This window comes from Paramisgurnus dabryanus, chromosome 4, assembly GCF_030506205.2.
Source record: "Paramisgurnus dabryanus chromosome 4, PD_genome_1.1, whole genome shotgun sequence".
In the NCBI taxonomy this organism is placed as follows: Eukaryota; Metazoa; Chordata; class Actinopteri; order Cypriniformes; family Cobitidae; genus Paramisgurnus; species Paramisgurnus dabryanus.
Genome location: NC_133340.1, coordinates 41,491,242 through 41,513,580, shown reverse-complemented (window position 1 = coordinate 41,513,580; position 22,339 = coordinate 41,491,242). Strand labels below are relative to the sequence as shown.

General features: G+C 39.2%; 1 protein-coding gene across 3 annotated transcripts in view; it reads right to left on the bottom strand.

Annotated features, from left to right (window-relative positions):
• Positions 1-22,339, bottom strand: part of spock3 (SPARC (osteonectin), cwcv and kazal like domains proteoglycan 3) — a 44,915-nt gene that overhangs the window by 10,247 nt on the left and 12,329 nt on the right. For all 3 annotated transcript variants that reach the window (XM_065275013.2, XM_065275012.2, XM_065275011.2), the window contains 4 exons: positions 15,026-15,065; positions 12,670-12,778; positions 9,796-9,901; positions 9,235-9,334 (listed from right to left, as the gene is read on the bottom strand). In XM_065275013.2, coding sequence (XP_065131085.2) covers positions 9,235-9,334; positions 9,796-9,901; positions 12,670-12,778; positions 15,026-15,065 — 355 coding nt within the window. The remainder of the gene's footprint in view (positions 1-9,234; positions 9,335-9,795; positions 9,902-12,669; positions 12,779-15,025; positions 15,066-22,339) is intronic.

The following is a 22,339-nucleotide window of genomic DNA, read 5'->3' as shown; positions in this document are numbered from 1 at the left end:
GTGGCTCCTGTGACTATTCCTGTCTCGCCTCCGCAGCCGTCCGCTGCGCCCCCTGTCACAGTCTCCATGTCGTCTTCGCTGCCGGACGCAGCGCCCCCTGTCACTGTTCCTGTTTCCCCTCAGCCTGTAAACCCTGACCTAGTTGTTCCTGCCTTGCCCCAAGCTGTTTCCTCCCCACGGAACCCTGTTAGGCCTGCCCGGCCTCCACGTACCCAACCCTCAGCTACTCCCCGGGGTCAGAAGGCTCGCCCAGTTCCCAGTCCCATCCCTCCTCCTGTGAACGTTGTTGTTCCCCCGCCCCCCCTCCCTTGTTTGTTGTTCTTGTTGTCCCACCCGAATCCTCTAGTTGTTCTGTCTTGTCTTCCCTTGTTAGTAGGGATGCACCGATACCACTTTTTTGGAATACAAGTACGAGTACGAGTACTTGCATTTCAGTACTTGCCGATACCGATACCGAGTACTTAATAAAAAAACATGATTTAAATTTACAGGTAACAGCTTTAGTCATATAATTTAACCAAAAAACAAAGGACTAGTTTTCCAGTTTGTTGTAAACTCTGCCTCTTGGACAACACAAGAGAGATTAACCCCTTACACGCCGCTCATACATAGACATTTCTCAGACCATGGTATCGATTCCAGGTATCGGGGGACTTTTAACGAGTACGAGTACTTTAGAAAATGTTGTATCGAGGCCGATACCCGATACCAGTATCGGTATCGGTGCATCCCTACTTGTTAGTGTTTGTCATGTTTTCGTGGGTGCTGTCCAGTGTCCAGTCTGTCTTGTCCTGTGTCTCTCCTTGAGGGCCGCCAGGTGGCGTCCCTTGAGGGGAGGGTCCTGTGAGGACTCTGCCATAATCTGGTTTGGTAATTATATCTAGTTGTGTATGGCAGGGTCCTGACAGTACAATGTTTTGTGTGGGAGAACGTGGTTTTGATATTGTCATATCAGACCACGTTTTTCCCATGTCTTGTGACTTTTCCCCGCTCCCTTGTATTCTCTTGTCATTGTGTGTTATTTTTTCCCCTCTCCCTTGCATTTTCCAGTCTTTGTTTTTATGTCTTGTTTAGTCTAGTGTTCTGTTCATGCATATATATATTTATATATGTTTATATATATATAAATATATTTATGGTTTTGTCTTGTTGGTACTGTGGTTGTCTTGTGTTTGTATGTGTTTTACAGGTTCACGTGTGCTTCCCTCACAGGTGTTCCTGTTCAGTGTGATTGCCTCCTCTCGTCTTCCTCACCTGTTGCTTGTTATCCTCTCGTCTGATCTGTGTATTTAATCCCTGTGTGTCTAGTGTGTCTTGGCAAGTTCGTTTGTCAATATCAGTTTGTTAATGTCAGTACTGTGTATGTACTCGCCCGTTACTAGCTTTGCTAGTTTCTAGTTTAGTCTTGTTGTGTGCTTTTGATACGTCTAGTTTGTTCATTTATTGTTTCCCTTATTCTGTACTCACTGCTGCCCAGGAATCATTCTCTAGATACTGTTTCTGTGATCGCTGGCTGTTATAGAGACTGCTTTCTCCATCTTCCTGTTTAAGGACTGCAGTGCTATCTTCCAAGTTGTCCACCGCTCTGCTCTCCTCCTCAGCTCCGACTGCCAGTTGGTTGGGCGCTGTCCAGCGTACCCATTCAGGGCCTGCAGCCGCGGTCCAGCTTGGCTGGTGTATTCACCGCGGCATTGGTTCATCTCACCCTGTTTCCCCTCAGAGGATCATTTACCCCGTCAGTAAGCAGTGGAACATTTTGTGGTGTTGTGGAATTAATTAACTGTTGTACTATACTCTCTCCCACCGTTCGTTTGTCTGGCCGGAGCCCGAACGGGTGTGGCTTGTCTCCCCAGTGTCTGTGTGTGCTCCTCGCCCTAGCCGTCTGCCTCGGAGTGGCCTTTGCGCCCAGACGTGCCATTGTCTGTTTACATTCATTTTCTGTTAAATAAACATTTTTGTTATCCGCACTGGGATCCATTTGCCTGTTTTCCCCCACCCTAACACTAAGCGCATTGGCTAAAGCGCACGGCGCACAGTCTAAACGGCCATGTCCGAATCCAAAAAATGGTTTGTGTGCCACACAGTCTAAAAGGGTTGTTCCTGTTTTCGTTATGAGTCATGGGTGTGTTTTGGGCGTAACGTGCAATAAACCAATGAGAAATCATTCCCATCCGCTTTAAAAGCCAGTTGTGCTTGCGCCATGCCAATTCCCTATTTATATTTTAGAAATTTGTATACTGAAAAACTAAGTGGAGGAAGAAAACCACCAGTTTAAGATTGATGTTAAAAAAATTTGTTTTTTCATTTCTTTTGAAATTTTTATTTTTTATATTAAAATCTTTCAAAGTTGTTTTCTTTTAGTCATGGAAGTAAAATTAGCAGGCTTTTAATTTCTATAAATGAATGGATAGCCATCATGATCAGTGTAATAAATTTTTTTATTTACAAATATGCAAGAAAAGGTTTGTACTTAGAAAAAGGAGTTTACAAACTTGTGGAGAGCTGAAACCTTTCAGCATTCAGACAGCGCCTTGAGTGTTTTGAAAAGCATTACATTAAAAAGGTTCTTATCTCACCATATCCACATGTACAAAGTCATCATATAATAAATCCATGGGGTAGCATTTAAAAAAAACATTGAATTATTTACCAGGAAAGAGGTGAAGCAGTTCTTTACGCATTATAACATCTTGTAATCAGTACTCAATAATAATCTTTTACAATTTAATCTTTTAGTTTTTTTATATTAAAACTAGGGATGCACCGATTGGATATTTTTGGGCCGATACCGATACCGATTTAAACAGACAACTTCTGGCCGATACCGATGCCGATACCGATATTAAACACTTGTATACAATACTTTACAGTTGGTCTATAGCTACTTTATTTCTGCATCAAATTATTTTTACTGAACATGGATTGGATCTAATTAACATTCAACTCATCAACATAATAAGAGAGGCACAAATTAAGCTAAAACAAATATAATAAGACAGCATGACAACCTTCAAAGGTGGTTTTTTGCTATTCAGCTTTTATTTTATTAACAACATTAACTCATTTTTTACATATAATGGATTTCTTTATGCAGTAAATTAATAAACAATCGGTATCAGCCTTTCTCGTGCTATTGCCGATATGCCGATGGTTTCAAATTCATCAAAAATCGGCCGATAAATATCAGTGGCCGATACATCGGTGCATCACTAATTAAAACGCTTGTGTGCTGCTGGACGTTGTCGTCCTGTTTATAGGCGCATATTAGGTCTACTAACACGCTCATTAAATAACAAAAACAATATTGCGCCATTGACTTAAACCAGGTTTTAGTTGGTCAATGGCGTAGTCTAATTTAGTTGCCTCAAAATAGCAACATGCCAACAATGCGGCTGAACACACCTCGTTTTCAGACCAAAACGCCCATGGGTGCAAAACTGGGCGCAAATGCATTTGCTATTTAAACAACATGGCACTTAACGTGAAAATGATAATTGCGCCGGGTTGAAGCCAACAAAAGACACTTGTGTCGCGCATTGCGCTAGGTGTATGATAGGGCACCAAAACATTTTGTGCATTTTGGCTATTCATTTAAACGGGAACAGTGTGTTGGGGTCCTGGAATTGCAAACTTTTGAAAAAGCTTTTAGATGGTTTTGAAAAATGATACTGCCTACATCTGTACGTAACGTAAAAACATTTTTGAATCGTCATGTGCATATATTTATTATTTCTTTACAAAATGACATCACCAACTACTAGCCTGGCCCTAATACAGCATTTTCAGTGGGATTTGTCATTTTTGTGGATCCAAATGAATTGTTTTGATAATGAAAAAATTTGCATTTTCATGTAAACATACTCTTATTTCTTTTTGGTTTCTCATTTTTTACCTTGATATTTTTAACTTAGCATATGCAAGAAGCTTAACAAATCGACCAACTTAGACAGTAGCCCAGATCTCCATAAACCGAGAACTGCTAGCACCAAAAGCTTCCAGGCGCCTTGCTTGTGATCTAGAAAACTGCAAGGCGACAAGTAACTGTAAACCCCACCAGCTCTTTCAAATTTAGCCCTTAAGTCCAGTTAACCTTTAGGGTGAAAAGAGCAATCCCTGCTATTGTACCGTGGCCAGTACATCTCTGCCTGCTGACACTGTGTGCCTGCTGTTCCTGAAGCTCATCTGGTAGATCATGGGTTTCATTCCCAATGAGTGTACGTGAACTGCGACATGAATAACCAATTGCACTGTAGTGTAAGTCGCCTTGGATAAATGCATCTACCAAATTCATAAATGTGCTATTAAACCCTAAGCTATTCAGTTATAATGGATCACATCAGCATAACTGTGCCTGCTGGTGAAATTTATATTTATCCAATGTATAAATAATTTCCAATTTACTTTGTTAAATGCATTTTATGCACCACATGACACAATAATTTATTTCAATTTGTTTTGTTTTGATATGTTCATTAGATTTAATAGTCTGCATATAGCGTTTGGGGATGGTTTGGGGATTTGATAAATCTAGTTTTGCTGTAATGAACTAATGGGCGTAACTGATTAAATTTTCAAAGCTAGTGCTTCAGACATCTGCAGTGGTTGTAGGGTGCACTGTGCAGTACAGGAAGATTGAGTTTTTATCTGAATTTAGAAGCAGGTGCGAGGGGGCTACAGTATGTCAATATGCAGTGCCCTCCATACGTATTGGGACAGTAAAGACAAAGAATGTGTAAGATGAATATGAGGTTAAAGGGACATTCCACTTTTTTATGCTTATTTTCCAGCTCCCCTAGAGTTAAACATTTGATTCTTACCGTTTTGGAATCCATTCAGCTGATCTCCGGGTCTGGCGGTAGCACTTTTAGCACAGCTAAGCACAATCTATTAAATCTGATTAGACCATTAGCATTGCGCTAAAAAATAACCAAAGAGTTTCGATATTTTTCCTATTTAAAACTTGACTCTTCTGTAGTTACATTGTGTACTAAGACCAACGGAAAATTAAAAGTTGCGATTTTCTAGGCAGATATGGCTAGGAACTATACTCTCAAACTGGTGTAATAATCAAGGACTTTGCTGATGTAACATGGCTGCAGCAGGCGTAGTGATATTACGCACTGCCCGAAAATAGTCCCCTGCTATTGAAAATAACCAAGGGGACTATTTTCGGGCAGTGCGTAATATCACTACGCCTGCTGCAGCCATGTTACATCAGCAAAGTCACTGATTATTACGCCAGTTTGAGAGTATAGTTCCTAGCCATAACTGCCTAGAAAATCATAACTTTTAATTTTATGTCGGTTTTAGTACACAATGTAACTACAGAAGATACTTGAACTACTTTGGTTATTTTTTTGCGCGATGCTAATGGTCTAATCAGATTTAATGGATTGTGCTAAGCTATGCTAAAAGTGCTAGAGCCAGACCCGGAGATCAGCTGAATGGATTCCAAAACGGTAAGAATCAAATGTTTAACTCTAGGGGAGCGGGAAAATTAGCCTATTTTCAAAAAAGTAGAATGTCCCTTTAAAGTAAAGACTACAATTTATTAACATTTGATTATGTTTTAACAAATACATGCTTTACCAGCAAAGAGCAACAACCTTTCATTGACTTATGCGTGTTGTCACTAAATGCAAGATTCAGACTCCAGAAGCAATGGATCAAATTGATACCACATATTCTCATGTGTAAACAATTAAAGCATCAGGACACAGCTCATCACTTAACACTCGTGAGCCAATTGGCTTAATATGCTGCTCGCATATTAGACAGAGGAATTTTGTCTTTATTGTCCCAATACGTATGAGGGCACGAACTGACATTAATCATATTCACATCTGCTTGTCTCTGTTTCTGCTGGAAACAACTCACCAGTACATCACTCATAGATTGTCCAAATGTACAGTTAACGTTGAATTTATATGGATTTGATTCTTCAAAGGCAAATGCAGTTTAAACCACTTAATAGAATTAATGTGGCACATTTTAGAAGGAAATTAGCAGATTATGGCAACCAAGAAATCTATTAATAGGCAAAGCAATAAAATAATTATTGCTACTGTCAAACATGGATGTGACTTTACTCTGATTGATAAAAAACATTGATCCTTAAAGGCGCCCTAAGCGAATAATGTGCGACGTCACTTCCTGTTGATGTTTGAACTGTTTTCAAACAGACAGAGCGTAGCTAACTCCTCCCCCTCCCCCTCCCTTCCGTGCTTTCATGAACGCGCCCAACCCCCACCCCCAAATCCTTCTTGTCGTTTATTGGCTGGAATACTTTGTTTTGTTTTGTGCTGCTAGGTTTGGCCATTTGTTGATATTGCCGTTTGTGAAGCCTGGGCTGTCTACAGAGATCGCGTTTTTTTACAGTTTGATCAGCGGACAGGCAGCAAGCAGATAGTGAGGAGATGTTTCCGGTATGTAACAAAAAATGTTTTATGGTCTAAAACGCTTCAATTCGCTTAGAGCACCTTTAAGCCATCTGTAATGACCCTATTATAACGTGGCATAAATAAGCCACTGGAGAAATAGTCAACAAGTTAATATTTCAAAAGTCTGATTTATAAGCGTGTTTATGTGCTTCCAACTTACAGCTTAAAATAAATCCACTGTGACGTTAGTTGAATGATCTGAAGTCACTTTGAGCGATAAGCTGTCATTTAAACCTTTTGATGACAAAGGCAACTGAACAGCCTAAGGAATAGCAGCTAAAGACAGGACTTATGTTCATTGGTATAGTAATGAAAACACACAGTACTTAGCTGTCACACACACACACACACACACACACACACACACACACACACACACACACACTGGAACAGCAAACAGTTAATAAGTTTCCAAAGGGATGCAGTGAGATGATGCCTGGCAAAGATGTACTGTATTTAAATCTTTTTGCAAACTGAGAACAAGAGAGATAAGGGATAAACTACTGCTGATTTATAACTACGAGATTTTTATTCAAATTTATAAATCAATAAAAAATAAGATTTAGAACTATATTTGGAATAGCATACTGTCAGAAAATGGTCAAAAAAATATCTCTAGCTGCTACTGGGGTGGTTCATTTAAAAAAGTATACCTTTGCACCTAAAGAGTTAGTAACTCAGAGGTACATATTAAAGGTGACATAGAATGATTGAACGGGGTATTTATCCTTGTTCTGTAATGTGACATGTAGACAACAAAATTTTGGTTGGGTCTGTAATGCCTTAGAAGCTTCCTAAACACCTCTCTCAGAAAGCTATATTAGGGTGGGGGATTTTTAACGCCTGGTTTTGCACCTATTTGGGATCCCTTCGGGCTTAACTGGCAACCTCATTATGAAATGCAAGCACTTGACACTGATTGGTTGCCTTTGCTGCCACTCAAAAGAATGTAAACTTTGCCTTCAGAATACGGACAGACCAAATTTTTACAGATAGAAGAGCACACCTCGGAACGCGACTTGCCATTTTGCCTTGAACTTCACAAACCTGCTGCAATTTACTTTGCAAAAGTTGTCACTGGGGCGTTACCTTTTCAAAAAGTACACTTTCGTATCTAAAAGGTATACTGGTACCTCAAAGGTACATATTTGTATCAAAATAGTACATATTAGGACCTTTTAAATAGGTACCGTCCCAGTGACCACTTTTGTACTTTTTTCTGAGAACACAGCCTGCATCCCACAATGCATTGCCCTTAAATTTTTCTTGAACTGACATTGCATTCATTCATCTGGTCAATGCTTTAATCCAAAGTGAGTTACAGTGCATTAAGGGCGCACTCACACTATCCAAACCAAACCGCGCTGGGGCGCGTTTGACCCCCAAAGCCTGGTTTGTTTGACTAGTGTGATTGCTCTGTTCCGTGCCTGGGCGCGGATTGGTTTATTCAAAAGGTGAAGACGTCAGTTGCGCGACCACTCACCTTCATCTGCCTCCAAAAACCTTTTGATGCGAGCAGCGGGGTTACGTGAATGTCCGAGCTGCGCACGTGACAGATCAACTAAGCAATATGATGACATCTGAGAGGGCTGTCTGTAATTGCGCACCAAACGACTCCGAATAAAAAAACACAGACTTATCATCACGGTGGGTTCCAGTGTTAAGAGAACGCTTTACTTCCTGCTTTTTTCAAAACAATCGCATCTTAATGACGAAAGCGCGCCCGGACTCGGATCGATAAAAAGTACAGTGTGAGTGCGTGCACCTGGGGGAGTAGGGAGGGGTGACAATCGCGCTGGGGCTTGGTTTGGTTTGGTTTGGATAATGTGAGTGCGCCCTTAATCTATACCTGTGGTATGCATTCATGACTTTTTTGTTGCTAATGCAATGCTTGTTTAGCAACACCTTTTTGAGGTAAAATAAATCTTTGGTGTTCCCAGAGTACATATGTAAAGTTTTAGCTCAAAATACCAAATAGATAATTTATTATAGCATGATAAAATTGCCACTTTGTAGGTGTGAGCAAAATGTGCCATTTTTGGGTGTGTCCTTTTAAATGCAAATGAGCTGATCTCTGTACTAAATGGAAGTGGCGTAGTTGGATAGTGCAAATTAAAGGTGCTCTAAGCGAATTGAAGCGTTTTAGACCATAAAACATTTTTTGTTACATACCGGAAACATCTCCTCACTATCTGCTTGCTGACTGTCCGCTGATCAAACTGTAAAAAAACGCGATCTCTGTAGACAGCCCAGGCTTCACAAACGGCAATATCAACAAATGGCCAAACCTAGCTCACAAAACAAAACAAAGTATTCCAGCCAATAAACGACAAGAAGGATTTGGGAGTGGGGGTTGGGGTTGGGCGCGTTCATGAAAGCACGGAAGGGAGGGGGAGGAGTTAGCTACGCTCCGTCTGTTTGAAAACAGATTCAAACGTCAACAATAACTAATGTCTCGCAGATTCGCTTAGAGAGCCTTTAAGGGTCAGTATTATCCCCTTCTGATAATTTTTCTTGACTAATTTAATATATATACACACAACTGGATTAGAAATGGATTAGAAATGGAGAAAATATTTTTTACCCAAGAGGGAAATTAAATGCCACAAACATACAATGTAACGAGATGGTTACAATAATGTAATATGCTATTATTAATGTTTATTATTGCACAATGCGTACTGTTTCAATACTATGCCGTATACAGTGTGTAGTATTTTTTTCCAAACAAAGCCAATCTGTGTTTGCACTGTCTGTGTAGAAATGAATTGCATGAATGGTGCGTGTACAGTACCTTTCTTCTCCACTAAACTCTGTGAAGGACAGGGACACTGTCCTGGACACTTTACAGAAATCTGCTTTCCAGAGATGCAGGCTTGATACTCTAGTTTACACTGTAACATGCACACAAAAAAGCAGAGATCAGATAAGTACTTTGTTGATAAGGATAAATCTCTTAGTTGAATAGCTCTGTGACACACAACTGTATGAAAAGCTATTTTAAGGGTAAACACAAATAGACCTTGTGCATAAAAAGCATTGTGTGTGTGTGTGTGTGTGTGTGTGTGTGTGTGTGTGTGTGGTGGGGGGGGGGGGGGGGGGTTCTGGATATAATTGTGAAGACTTCACAATTGGATTATATTAAATATTAAAAATTATATTTTGGTGTGACAAACCATTTTTATTGTATACAGAATTAACATCTTATGCAAAGCAACAAACAATGCATTTAAGCTTTACATATTTAATGAGAACTTGCAATCCTGATGAACTAAATCTATAACATCTGAGCTAAAGTAAAACCTAATAGAGGTCCACACTGATTTATAATCTAATGTCTGTTTGTGTATCATACCTTGGTGGAGTACGTGTGTCCGTCTGTTCCACATACAGGTGAAGGATGGACAACTGGACACGGCTTGCATTTCAGTAGTGGCGAGTTTGAGTTCATGTCCTTTATACTGCACACAAAAAAAATGGGCTCATGAAAACACACAATAAAGACCAACAATGCTGACCGACGGTAACAGACTGTTTTTGTTCCTTTCTTTTATCACCTATTTTTTCTCTCTCTGTTGAGCTCCCTGCCAGCCCTCTTTAATATCCTCTTTTCATGTCATTTGTGTTACAGTATGTTAACACCTCCAGTCCCCTTCCTGATTACTTTCATAACAATCAGTGTTGACAACTGTAGCATTGCAAAATCGAGGTCAGTGTGTGCCATATTTGCACCTTGTTTGTACAAACAAACGCACACATTCTCATAAGAACAAACATGGAGTTTGGCAGCAAGGTTTCCCAGTTTGTTCTGGCATATCTTGACTGGGTACAGACATAAAACTACCCTTGTTATGCTGCATACACTTTACCAGCGAATGAGGTCGTTAGAAGACTCTAATTCTGGTTATCAAACAAATGAGTACCATCCACTGTAATAACTAGGGATGCACCGAATCCAGGATTCGGATTCGGATTCTGCCGAATACTGGGCTTTTTGACGGGGTTCGGATTCGGCCGAATCCTAGATTTTTTTTCCACCGAACCGAACCCTAGGCTTGCGCTACGCAGGTCGACGTCACGCGGCCGTTGATTACACACATCGGGTGCTGACGTGGAGATGAGCTTTTTCTTTCGGTGAGCCTTGGGGGCTGGACACACCAAAACTTTTAAACACGGCTGAAAACGCCTTGAGGACACCAAATTCCAGCTGTTTTTCAGCCGAGCGCTTGGTAGCTGTGATGCTTCAGCTGTGAAGCCGGTTGGTTGCTGTGGTAATCTCCCGCCCCTCCTCCACTGTAATTGCACGGCCGTGTGAAACCTGACATTGACGAGCGGAGCTTCTCACTCAAAGTTAAATATAGTTTTCAGCGCGGAGCTGCTTGCTTATTGTAAAAACGAGCGTGTCGCAACGCATCGCTTTCATTATGCATAGGCTTATGGTAATTGTCAAAATAGTTTTTCCACCTTGTCATCGTGGCATAATGTACAGTTAAAATTAAATAAAATGAAAAATACACTGCTGTGGACGTTGTATAATTCATTAATGTGTTTTACTGTGTTAATGGAATAAGGATGCGAGTAGGATTCGGTATTCGGTTTCGGATTCGGCCGAATCTTAAACGGTGGATTCGGGATTCGGCCGAACCTAAAAAATCTGGATTCGGTGCATCCCTAGTAATAACTGACCAGAGACGGATGACGTGAACTTCACTGCTTTGTTCTCATTGGTAGTTGCTTACAAAAGTTGCTTATCATTTGCATAAAGTTAAACTTTTCAGAACTTTGTTGCAGCGCTAGACATGCCCCTTTTGGTCACCACTGTCACTTTGCTATTGCTAGTCAGAAGTCTGAACGGGGCATTACAGCTCAAAAGCTTTTGTCAGATTTAAAGTGGACATGAAATCAAAACTGACCCTATTTACTTTCTAAGCAAACATTACTAGATTTGTCGTGAACAATTCAGCAATGCAAATCAATTCATGAAAATTTGTAGTATTTAACAAAATCTGAAATTGTACTTGGTTTAGATTAGTGGGCACAGTCTTCCGGCAATAAAACCGCAGTTGGAAGCATAATGGTTATTCAAACTAAGTGGTTCCTAAGATTTTAAAGTCCCACTGGGGGAAAATCAGGTTTTTATTGTTGTTTATTGTTGGTGTTTTTAATATGTTTTAAGACAAGCCACGGGCAAATTCATTATTTAACATCATTGTCTCTAGTTTTATGAAGAAAATACTCAGTAGTCTCATTTCCGTGGTTTTAAATCAACTTGGTTTCCAACGTCACAAACATTTAACCAATCATATCAACACAGCTGAATGCGTAGATCAGTAGTTAGAGTTATAGATATCGGTATGTATATATAGACTGTAAAAAAGGATGGATGATGCCCGTTCGCTCTCTTCCATTGGTGAAAAGTGAAGCCGTCAGTGTCACGATTCGGCGCTGACATCTTGGGTCTTGAGTCTGCGCAGTAGAGAATTCGGGACCAGTCCTGCGCAGTAGTGAGCAGGAAGTAAAGCCGCAGAGCAAGGCCCCGCCCTCACAGAATGCGCATATCTTATAGCAGTAAACAGCAGTAAATAGCTAACTAAAAACCAACTTATTTTAAAAACAAACACTTGAATTTAAATCAGTGTGATAAAAACTACAGTAAATGACAGAAACCAGCTTCGGAAAAAAATAATTAAAGTGTAATTAAAATGTTTAGTTGGTCTCAAGTCCCATTGAATAACATGGGGAGGCGAGGTTTATGACCTATACTGGGACCAGTCACTGGGGGCCGATCGAGATGTTTTGGCTTCACTTTTCAGGGCTTGTGCGGCACACTTGGTATGTATTGTGTTAAATCGAACTTAGGCTTTATGTGTCTGAAACTGCCGAATGTAGCATCTATTTAAATTTGTATCTATGGTCCGAGGTGGTGCGAAAAAGTAGAGGCGGGAACTATATATATCACGTGAAAAAAGGTCACGTGATTTCCGGTTAGGGAACATACAGTAGGGACCATCGATGCTCACTGGTTTTTGCGTTGCATTGTGGGAATTTTTAGGGAACGAACGTTCCAGTGCACTGAACGGATTTTGCGATTGAGACAGCCCTTAAAATGGCCAACTCCCTGATCCGTGCCCTGACTACTGAACAAGGGAGCTGATTGAGACAAACGCATAGTTTCAGTAATGAGTAAGAGTCCAGTAAATGTGAGTCAGATTGTGTGGGGTTGTTTTACCTCATCCTGCGTTGACTGATACAAGTTGGTGTTTGGTAATCTTCTGCCACGCACACTTTATGGCGGCCACATTTAATCTTGAGGCATGGATCTTTGGCAGGGTCAAGAGCTGAAAGGCACAATTTTTTATAAATGTATACAAAAATGAAAACAGATGACATGTGAGAAGTGAATTTAATAAACATTTTACAAATATTTAAACATTAATAAACTTAGCTTTAAACTAGCTTTGCAATCTGCCAGCTAATCAGCTTGCACATTAGTGTGACTGAAACTGATTGGCTTTCAGGTCATTTGTAGCCAATGTATGCTACCTCTTCTGCTAAATAGCCTTAAATAGTCTCGTAGGTGTGCTGTAAGCAGTATGGTGCGGGTTGCTATCACAGCTCTAACAATCACCCACCTCCACTCCAGCTCCACCTGCCTATAGTCTATCTGTTTATATGCCATACATTGCAGTATGTGTGGATTAGTAGGTAAGTCTTTATACTTCCTTTGCATCATTCCACCAAGACCAAATACATTGACATGTTATGACTATTAAATGTATCTCAGTTAAGTACAACAAATATACATTAAAGAAAAATATATACATCTACAAATACATAATCAAGATTTTCCTTTGTGTGGGTGTGCTTGTACAAATAATCCTTCTAGTCCTGTTGAATGATCTGAAATATAATGATGCAGAAGCTAATGCCCTGTGACTAAAAGAAAGAAGAAAATACAACACTTCTAATGCCATTAACTCCCATTTATAGTCTTAAGAGGCTGACACACATCTCGCATGCATACTTATCTACCACCTTACCCTTGACAAAACACATACACACACAAACACACTCTGAATGCTCTCTGACCTCATGGTAAGAGCCTTAGTCAAATCCTGCGCAGGCTTTAAAGCTTATCTAATCCAAATCTCCTCAGTATCCTCTGATTCCATTGTTCTCGTGTGTGCGCCATTGATTCGCGCATCATCATGTTTGAGTGTGATCTGAATTTTTTTCTTTTAATTGCGCTCTTTTCGACTTTCTCGACGTGCTATCAATAGTCATTTGCATAAACATTAAACCCGTGATGAATATTCAAGGGATTTCTAATGACTTTCGAATATGCATGATCTCGTAGAATCCACTGCACACTGAGAGCTCGATGTGAAAGAGACTCCCAAAAAGCATTTTTCTCATTTTCTCAGATTGATGTGCTGTGATGATACGGGTATTAAACCACAGCGTGTGACAGTAAATTATTACCACAGCTAAGCTCTTACATATGCCTGATTAACATCCACTCAACGTTGATAACCTGCAAGACGGTGAAGCTCAAATGACCAGAGATTCATGGTATTTCATTTAAAATGACTTTGTACTGTATTTTCATGTCATACTTTCTTATTATTATTCAAATAAATTAATTTCCACATTTAATCCCATGTCAGATTTCCTAGCTCATTAGGTTTTTTCTGCACATCTGTATAAATACATTGTATATACGTTAACTACTACTACTGTGGCTGTGTTAAGCTGAAATACTGAATAATCATTGACGTTAAATGTTTTGGATATTAAAGCTAACATAACACATACTGTTTCTGCTTATCTCATGTTAATCTTCAGTACCTATAGAGTAGTATTACTTCAATCATATATCCAAAGAGTTTTTCTTTTTATCAGATTTATAAAAGACAGATCAGTACCGATTCTTTCTGAATAAACGCGAGCTCCTGGAGGCGTCCCGCGGGCGGAGCGAGTCACAAGCAAGCAACACACACAAAACATTATCCCACTATCTCTGGATAACTTATGATTCATTACATGTTTGTGTCATTTACATTATATGCACTTACACGCTTGATGCAGTTTTACTTACCACCTGTGACACATGAAAAAATCCAGGTTAAACAAACACACCTGTGCAACTCTGCTGCCAGCACGGATAAACAAGATTTATCCATTGTTTCCATAAGGCTGGGTTCTTTGGGAAGCTGAACAAGCTTAAATTTCCCTCACAAACAAAAAACACACTTCTCTGGTTATGTTGATTTCGTGTCAGCTCTTGGTCGGTGTGTGCATGCGCTATTCAGGTTGAAGTGCCCATATAAGGACTTCCACTGTACTTTCTGCACTGAAATTGCCCATTAAAGAAATAAAGCAAGATTGTTATGAATGAATCTTTCAGGTTCAAAAAAAGCTTTCTGAAACTTGTACAAACCCTGCCGAAGTGCATTTGGAATTTGTCTATGTTAAGCATGAGGAATCCAACTCTTAAACTGTGTTAGTAACTCAGAATGCATGAAATACCTTTAGACCCGTCCTTTGAGTGGGAAAAAATTTATATTCAACATAAAAAATCTTACCTTGATCGAATGGCTTTCCGGGGCTCCATGTCCCTGGTTCCTAACAAAGAAAACAGCTGATTAAATTCAACAAGTTAAAATTTGTGATCCTGCATTTACCCTCTTTGAACTTTTGTTTGCTAAAAGTTTTACATAATGTAACAAGTAAAGATGCATTGAAATTTTGGCCGCCTAAAATGACATTATTGATTTTCCGGTCTAAAAACGTCGAAAAGTATAAACCAAAAATAAATGACGTACCTCCACCTCTCCCATCAGTGCTTAGCACTCAGATTTCACTCCCACAGTGTGCAAATATAAAAAATGACACACAGTGATGCTCCACTGCCCATGATCTCATGTTAATGTTTCTCTAGCGTGGAGGATGATGTGCATTGACACTTTTTTTAATGTTGAGCTCAAGTCCACCCATGAAATGTAAAAAGCTCTCAGATTAAGCTGATAATGTTCAGCTGTTCTGTAATTAATTAATGATGATAAAGTTTATAATTTTGTAACTCATTCTGGACTGTTATGGTGCAGGTGCTGATGTCACTGATGCCAATTTAAGCCCGTTGATATTAGCAGAACAGAGGCTTACTGCCATGCTGTGTTTCTCCTGTTGTTTTCAATAAAATGATTGTGTATCATAATTAAATGTAGTATTTACAAGGCTGATGAGTTGTTGCATTACATTACTACTGTTTTAAATTTAATCGCTTTATAGATTTGTACGGTATTTAGATTAAAAAGCGTTTGTTTAGTATAGTTTTTTTCGGTGTGCATACTTTCAAAAAAGTTTCATGGTTTTATTGTAGTTCTTCCAACTCAGATTTAAGAAATTAATGAAATTGAAAAGTCTAATATTAATACAATTATACAAAAACATTTTCGGTTTTCAGCCAGGTGCATCCAGATATTTTTTTCAGTGCATCACTCTTAGAAGGGATTTATACATCTTTTGCATTAAGCTTTTAACACATTATGTGTAATTTTAACACATTATGGGCCCTATTTTAACGATCTGAAACGCTAGTGCGATGCGCAAAGCGCAAGTGAGTTTGTGGGCGGATCTTGGGCGCTGTTGCTATTTTCAATAAGGGGTTGGTCTGAAGTAGGTTCATTATTCATAGGTGTGGTTTGGGCGTAACGTCAAATAAACCAATCAGAACGCTATACAACATTCCCTTTAAACGCAAGGGCGCAAGTTCCATGGCGGGTTGCTAATTATTATGACGGATTTACCAGGCGCACGCCAGGAGCGGTTTACAGCCGAGGAGACCGACGTTCTTGTAAGAGCAGTCAAAGACAGAGAAGTTGTTTTGTATGGGGATAGGAGAAACCCGCCCAAATCAGCGTCGGTTAAACAGGCGTGAGAGGAAATAGCCACAGTCTCATCAGCTGGCATCCCCATCGTTGCGCCAAACGCTACAATGATGTCAGGAGACGGGGGAATCCCAAGCTTGCCAGCATAAATCGGGCACGCCGTGTAACGGGAGGTGGATCTGCCTCTACACAGACGCCAGCAGAGGACATCGCTGCGTCCACCCTCACCGCTGAAAGGTTTTGGGGGCTTTGAAATCGGACCCAAGAAACGCAAGCAAGGTCCAACCCCAAAGTACTCTTACAAATCAAGTTCATATACATTAAGGTTTCTTATGAAAACATTTTAATTATTATTTACATAAAATAAACGTAATACAGCCACACAACAAACTTATGAAAATATTTTAATCGTTATTTGCATGAGAATTTTTTAACGCAGCCACACAATAAATACAAACTATCACCACAATGCTCACCACATTGATTTCCCTTATCTCGTGTGTTAATATTTTTTATTGTAACAATTTATGATTTGCAAAAATAACTGTTGCATCTGTGTAGATTAGATGCAAAGTGTATGCGCGTTGTGCACGCTATACATTATGGTCAAGCATGCACCCTTAAAATAGCATAATGAACAACGTGCAACGCGCCACTGACTTTAAACTTTTTTTTCTGGTCAGTGTCGCAATTGTTTTTTGAAACTGCAAAATAGCATCAGGGATGGTTTGCGCCGGAACACGCCTCTTTTTTGCTCTGAACCGCCCAGGGAGCGCAAGTTCATTCCCTAGTTTGCCGACGTGCGTCTGTGGAGGGAAAAACCCGCTGTGCGCCGGTGCAAAATACGAATGATACATGCGTCACTGACAAAGTCAATTGCGCTGGGTGCAAGATAGGGCCCTATGTGTCATTTTGTGTTGAACTTGTGTTAAAATATAACACAAGTTTTGTTAAAATGTGTTTTTTCCAAAAATAACACAGAGATGGATGGATTCAGGGACAACGCATAGTGTGTTGTCCCAGAATCAATACTAATGTGTTGTTTTTAACACATTCGTTCTAAGAGTGTAGTAACAACAGTACACTCAATGCACACATTATTATATCATACAATGAAAGTGTTTAAAAGCATGATGTAAACTTGAAGAAACAAACAAATATACAATAAACAAGATTCTCCAAAGGAATAAATAAAAGAAAGGGGGAATCATACAAACCTCAACTTCCTTATTGTAGAGAAAGCATTTAGGAGAAAACAAATAAACAACAAATATTAGACAGAACAGTTAACACACACACACACACACACACACACACACACACACACACACACACACACACACACACACACACACACACACACACACACACACACACACACACACACACACACACACACACACACACACACACACACACACACACACACACACACACACACACATTCTGGTTTCCATGTTTTGTGGGGACATTCCCCATTCCCTAACCCCAACCTACCCCATTCCCTAACCCCAACCATCTCAAAAACCTTTCTTGTACCTTAGAATTTCAATAAACATCATCTTGTTTGATTTATAAGCTTGTTTCCTCATGGAGACCTCACAATGTCCCCACAAGGTAACAAAAACACTGGTATTCCTATCTTTGTGTGGACAATTGGTCCCCACAACGTGATAATTACCAGGTACACACACACACACACAGCTATAAAGTTATAGAAATATACACTGTAAAAGATTTCTGTAGAAATGACAGTATTACTGGCAACTAGCTGTATAATTACAGCTAATTTTTTACAGCAAAAAACTGTTATGTATTGCGTTGGTTCATACTGGAATGTTTGTTTGCCTTTAGATTTATTGGTCTACATTTGTGTTCTTGTTTAATTCATTAGGATGGTTAATATGTCAGTTTCTGTCAAATTTCCAGCAGCGACTCTTAGCACCATATGGTGACACACTCACGCACATATACGGTACAGAACGCACATAGGTACGAATATGACTTGGCAACTGTCAGGCCCTCTGCAAATAAAAATTCCCCGCGCTCCTCTGCGTATGTGGCATGAATGCAAATGCATCTCGAGACAAACAGCACCACATGAAATCTATTATAGACTTTGCAATATTTTTCCCTCTCACAAAAAGATCTTTATCAATCTCAGCCTTGCTGCGTGTAAACATTGTCATTGTTCTGCGTCCTCCTGTTTAGTGCCTCAATTTCAGCATGTAAACACACACAAGCTACATTCAGATCTCTCGTGACTTTGTGTAGTTTACATGGAGCAGAAATGTTGAATGTTGAGTTTTAAAGCAAACATCAACAGAGCTACACTATAACTTATTTACAATAATATAAAACAAATGATAAAGAGCAAATACACTTAAACCTCAGTAAGAGAAACCATACGATACAATAAACATTATACTACTGTATATATCTTTCAGAAAACCTTTTTACAAATATCATTGTTTTATGTAAGAGTCTTCTAGTGCAAGTACTGTATACAGTATGAATGTATGTGTGTAGGCTGGTAGTGCTCCATTAAGGCATCAGATATTTCTATAGCTTTTAGGTTGAGAGTTTTCTGTCTTTCACTATTGTCTGCTGGCTCACATCTTTCTAGCCGAGAACAGAAACCGCCTCCAAACCATTGTAAAGAGCTGGCCTAAAATCGCTAGAGTGGGTCTATTATGTCTATACTCCTGCTATGAACAGCAAACCAGCACAGGACATTATGAGAGCAATCAAAGAAGATAGCACTGAGCCATCACGTGTTTGTGCAGTGCCCTTCGTGTGAACTACTTACTTCGACTATTCACTTAGACAAAATGTCATATTTTATTATTTCAAATACATTTACCACACTGTAAAAATACAGCATGAAGTTAAAACAACTTTGTTTTGCAAGTACATTCAACAAAACCAAGTTTTCCATCAAGACAACAATAACTGGCAAATAATATCAGCCCTTTGTTAAAGTCATATAATTGGCCTTGAAACAATCAAAGTAATGTAGTCATATTACATTAATGTCATGTGTTTTTTTTTAGGTTAATTAAATGGCTATTTGTTCTTGAATGCTACACTAAAAAAAGTGTTGTATTTACGTAATTCAATTATAGACAATGGTTCCACATGATTGAAATCAGGTGTCTTAAATTTCACCACGGGCCTGTTGAATCCTTTATTCTGATTGGTTGAGAAAAGTGGTGTTGATTATTTTTCTGTAAAACGCACACCTAACCTGTCTTAACTCTTTCCCCGCCATTGACGAGTAAACTGTGGAGTAAACTCGTCAATTAAGAGAAACCGCTTCCCTGCCAATGACGGGTAGTTTCAGCTTTCCGCAATATCGCTATTATCCACCAGATAATTCTGCAACTTATAAAACCCAGAAGTATCAGCCTAGGGCAAACAGCTGTATGTCCATGTAAGATTTGATGATCGCTCTGAATCTGATCTCTATCAGAAGTCCCACACAATGGAATAATCTCAGCTTTTTGCTTAAAATTTTGTGTTTTTAAAGAAACATATTTGAGAGGTGATAAAAAGAGAACTAATGAAGGTAGGATTAATTTTTTTTGTTTGTTTAAAAAGCAGAGGGTCTGTTCTTTCATTTGATATGTTGTATGTTTATATATTTTAAGAAGAACATTTTCTGGAAAGCATTAAACTTTTGTGAAAATCATCGAAAATGCTGGCGCTGGCAGGAAACTTTAAAAAAACCCCCGCTGGTGTGGAAAGAGTTAAAAATAACCACGAGAGCAATGTTTGTGGTAACCGCGGTATAAGCGGAATAATTGACTCCGGTCTATTGAATTATTTGAAAATAATGCACACCCGCAGTGTGACCGTACTCCGCTTTGTGCCGCATTACCATCTTGGGTGTGCATTATTTTGAATAATTTAACAGCCCATCATCAATTATTTCTAACATACAATTAACATTTTACTGGTAACATGTTAAGTTAATTTTAAGAAAACGAATTTCAACCATGTAGAACCAGTCTACAATTGAATTACGTACATCCAACAATTCTTTTTTCAGTCCACCATAGAGTGTGTCCATATGTGGTTTTACCTCTACCACATTATGGTCTTAGTCTGATGATCCTCTTTGGGTGCCCAATTGCCCCTCTATGACTAATACAGTCATACTGCATTGTAGATTCTAACCTGCATGATACGAGTGTGAATGTGCAAATCTGATCATCAATTTCATTTATACTGTAGACATTCAACTACATGAAATTACAACCTTTCCCAAGCGTCAAACACACAAACAGATTAGCGCAGTCTGGGAACTCTAAATCGTGATTATATCCTTTATAATGACATTAAGGGCATTTCTCAGCATGCAGAGGGCTTTCCTTGGGTATTATCGGAAGGCTTTCAAACATATTTTGAATAAACAAAAAGAAATACAGTGATAGTTTTTACAAAATATTCAAGTTGTTATCATCACCATACATATTTAGCATATTTAGGAGCATGCCTGTGTGTGTGTATATATAAGGCCAGCCAGAATTGCAGCAAGGTGGCTGTTCTCTCATGCGGAAAGTGCCGGAAGCATCTTACCCTTCTGACATCATTCATTCTTTATGACTCTCTCCCTTATTCTCTCTATCTATCTGTCTGTTCTTCACACATGTGCCACAAACAGACACATGCAATTATTCAAAGAAAGCTAAATATACATACCATTATAACATCATCAGCCTGTGGCACCAATAATGTGTCCTCACCAGTCGTGAGGCAATAAAGTAACAAGTGATTAAAGCGATCTCTTCTGTGTCAGGAAAAATCGTGATTGGAACAAAGTGACCCCAAGTCATTCATTTTTAATGAGAACTGGACATAAGTGATGACGACCATTTGCAGGGCAGACAAAGTAGAGGAGAGGTCAACTTTATGCAAGTGATGCGATGTGGGTGCGACCAATGGGAGTGCAGACAGTGATTTGTGATCAAAATGAGACAAAATGAGTGACAGGGTATTTAGTCTGGGAAAAAAACGTGTTGATACTTAAATGAAAGGTAATTAAGACATGAAAATGTCTCCTGAGCTGTGAAAGAGCAACCTCTGAGCAATGATATTTTCCTCTGGGTTTTGCCAGCTGCTGTGTCAAATTATGTTAGATTATGTGTATTAACAACATTAAGTCTGCATGTGTTTGTGTGTCCTGTGTAGATCGTCCCAAAGGCTATTTTCATAAACAAAGTTTCTCTCTTTCTCTCTACATTAGCTCAAGGCCTGAAGCAGCCTGCCAACCTCTATTCCATTAAGAGGACAAAGAAAAGAGGGAAAATGAGAGAACAAAGCAACAGACATAGAGACAAAGACACCGGGGAAAGAGAAAAGGGGAAAGAGAATCTGTAGTTATATTATTTAGTACAAGACAAGTTATATTCTTTTGTCATATACGGCGTGTGTGTGTAGGTTCAAAGAGACATTTTTCAATAAATGACAGTGATCATAAGGAGTAATGCACAAATTGTTCAAGGCATGGGAAATTGCTAAATGTTTTTTATTCTTAGTGGTATTTTACTATAAAATTGAACCATGTTGGTTATATTTTTGTAGGTAAGAGCTAATAGTCTTTATAGGAGGATTTGTTTTATTGCACTATTCAAAATATATTTACAGTCCCTCACAAAAACATAATTTAGAAGCAAAAACCATTCCAGGAACAAGGGGAGATTCTAGGATTTCAGCTTACTATCTCCTACATGTAAATCAGAGTTTTGTCTCAACCAGTCTTGTTGACCATAATAAGTGATAAGTGATAGAACATTTTGTCAGTGTCACTTGGTTTCTGTTTCTATAGCATTGGTTGTGTAGTCCCGCTCACTGTGAAATGTCACTGGTTTAAAAACGCACTCCACATTGCTCTATAGTAAATACCAAATGTCTTCTGATTGGCTCTAAGTTTCCCATGCAGTAGTTTTGTCCAGAACTTACCGAAACTAAACATAGGCTCTCAATTCCAAGAGAACGGACTTGCGT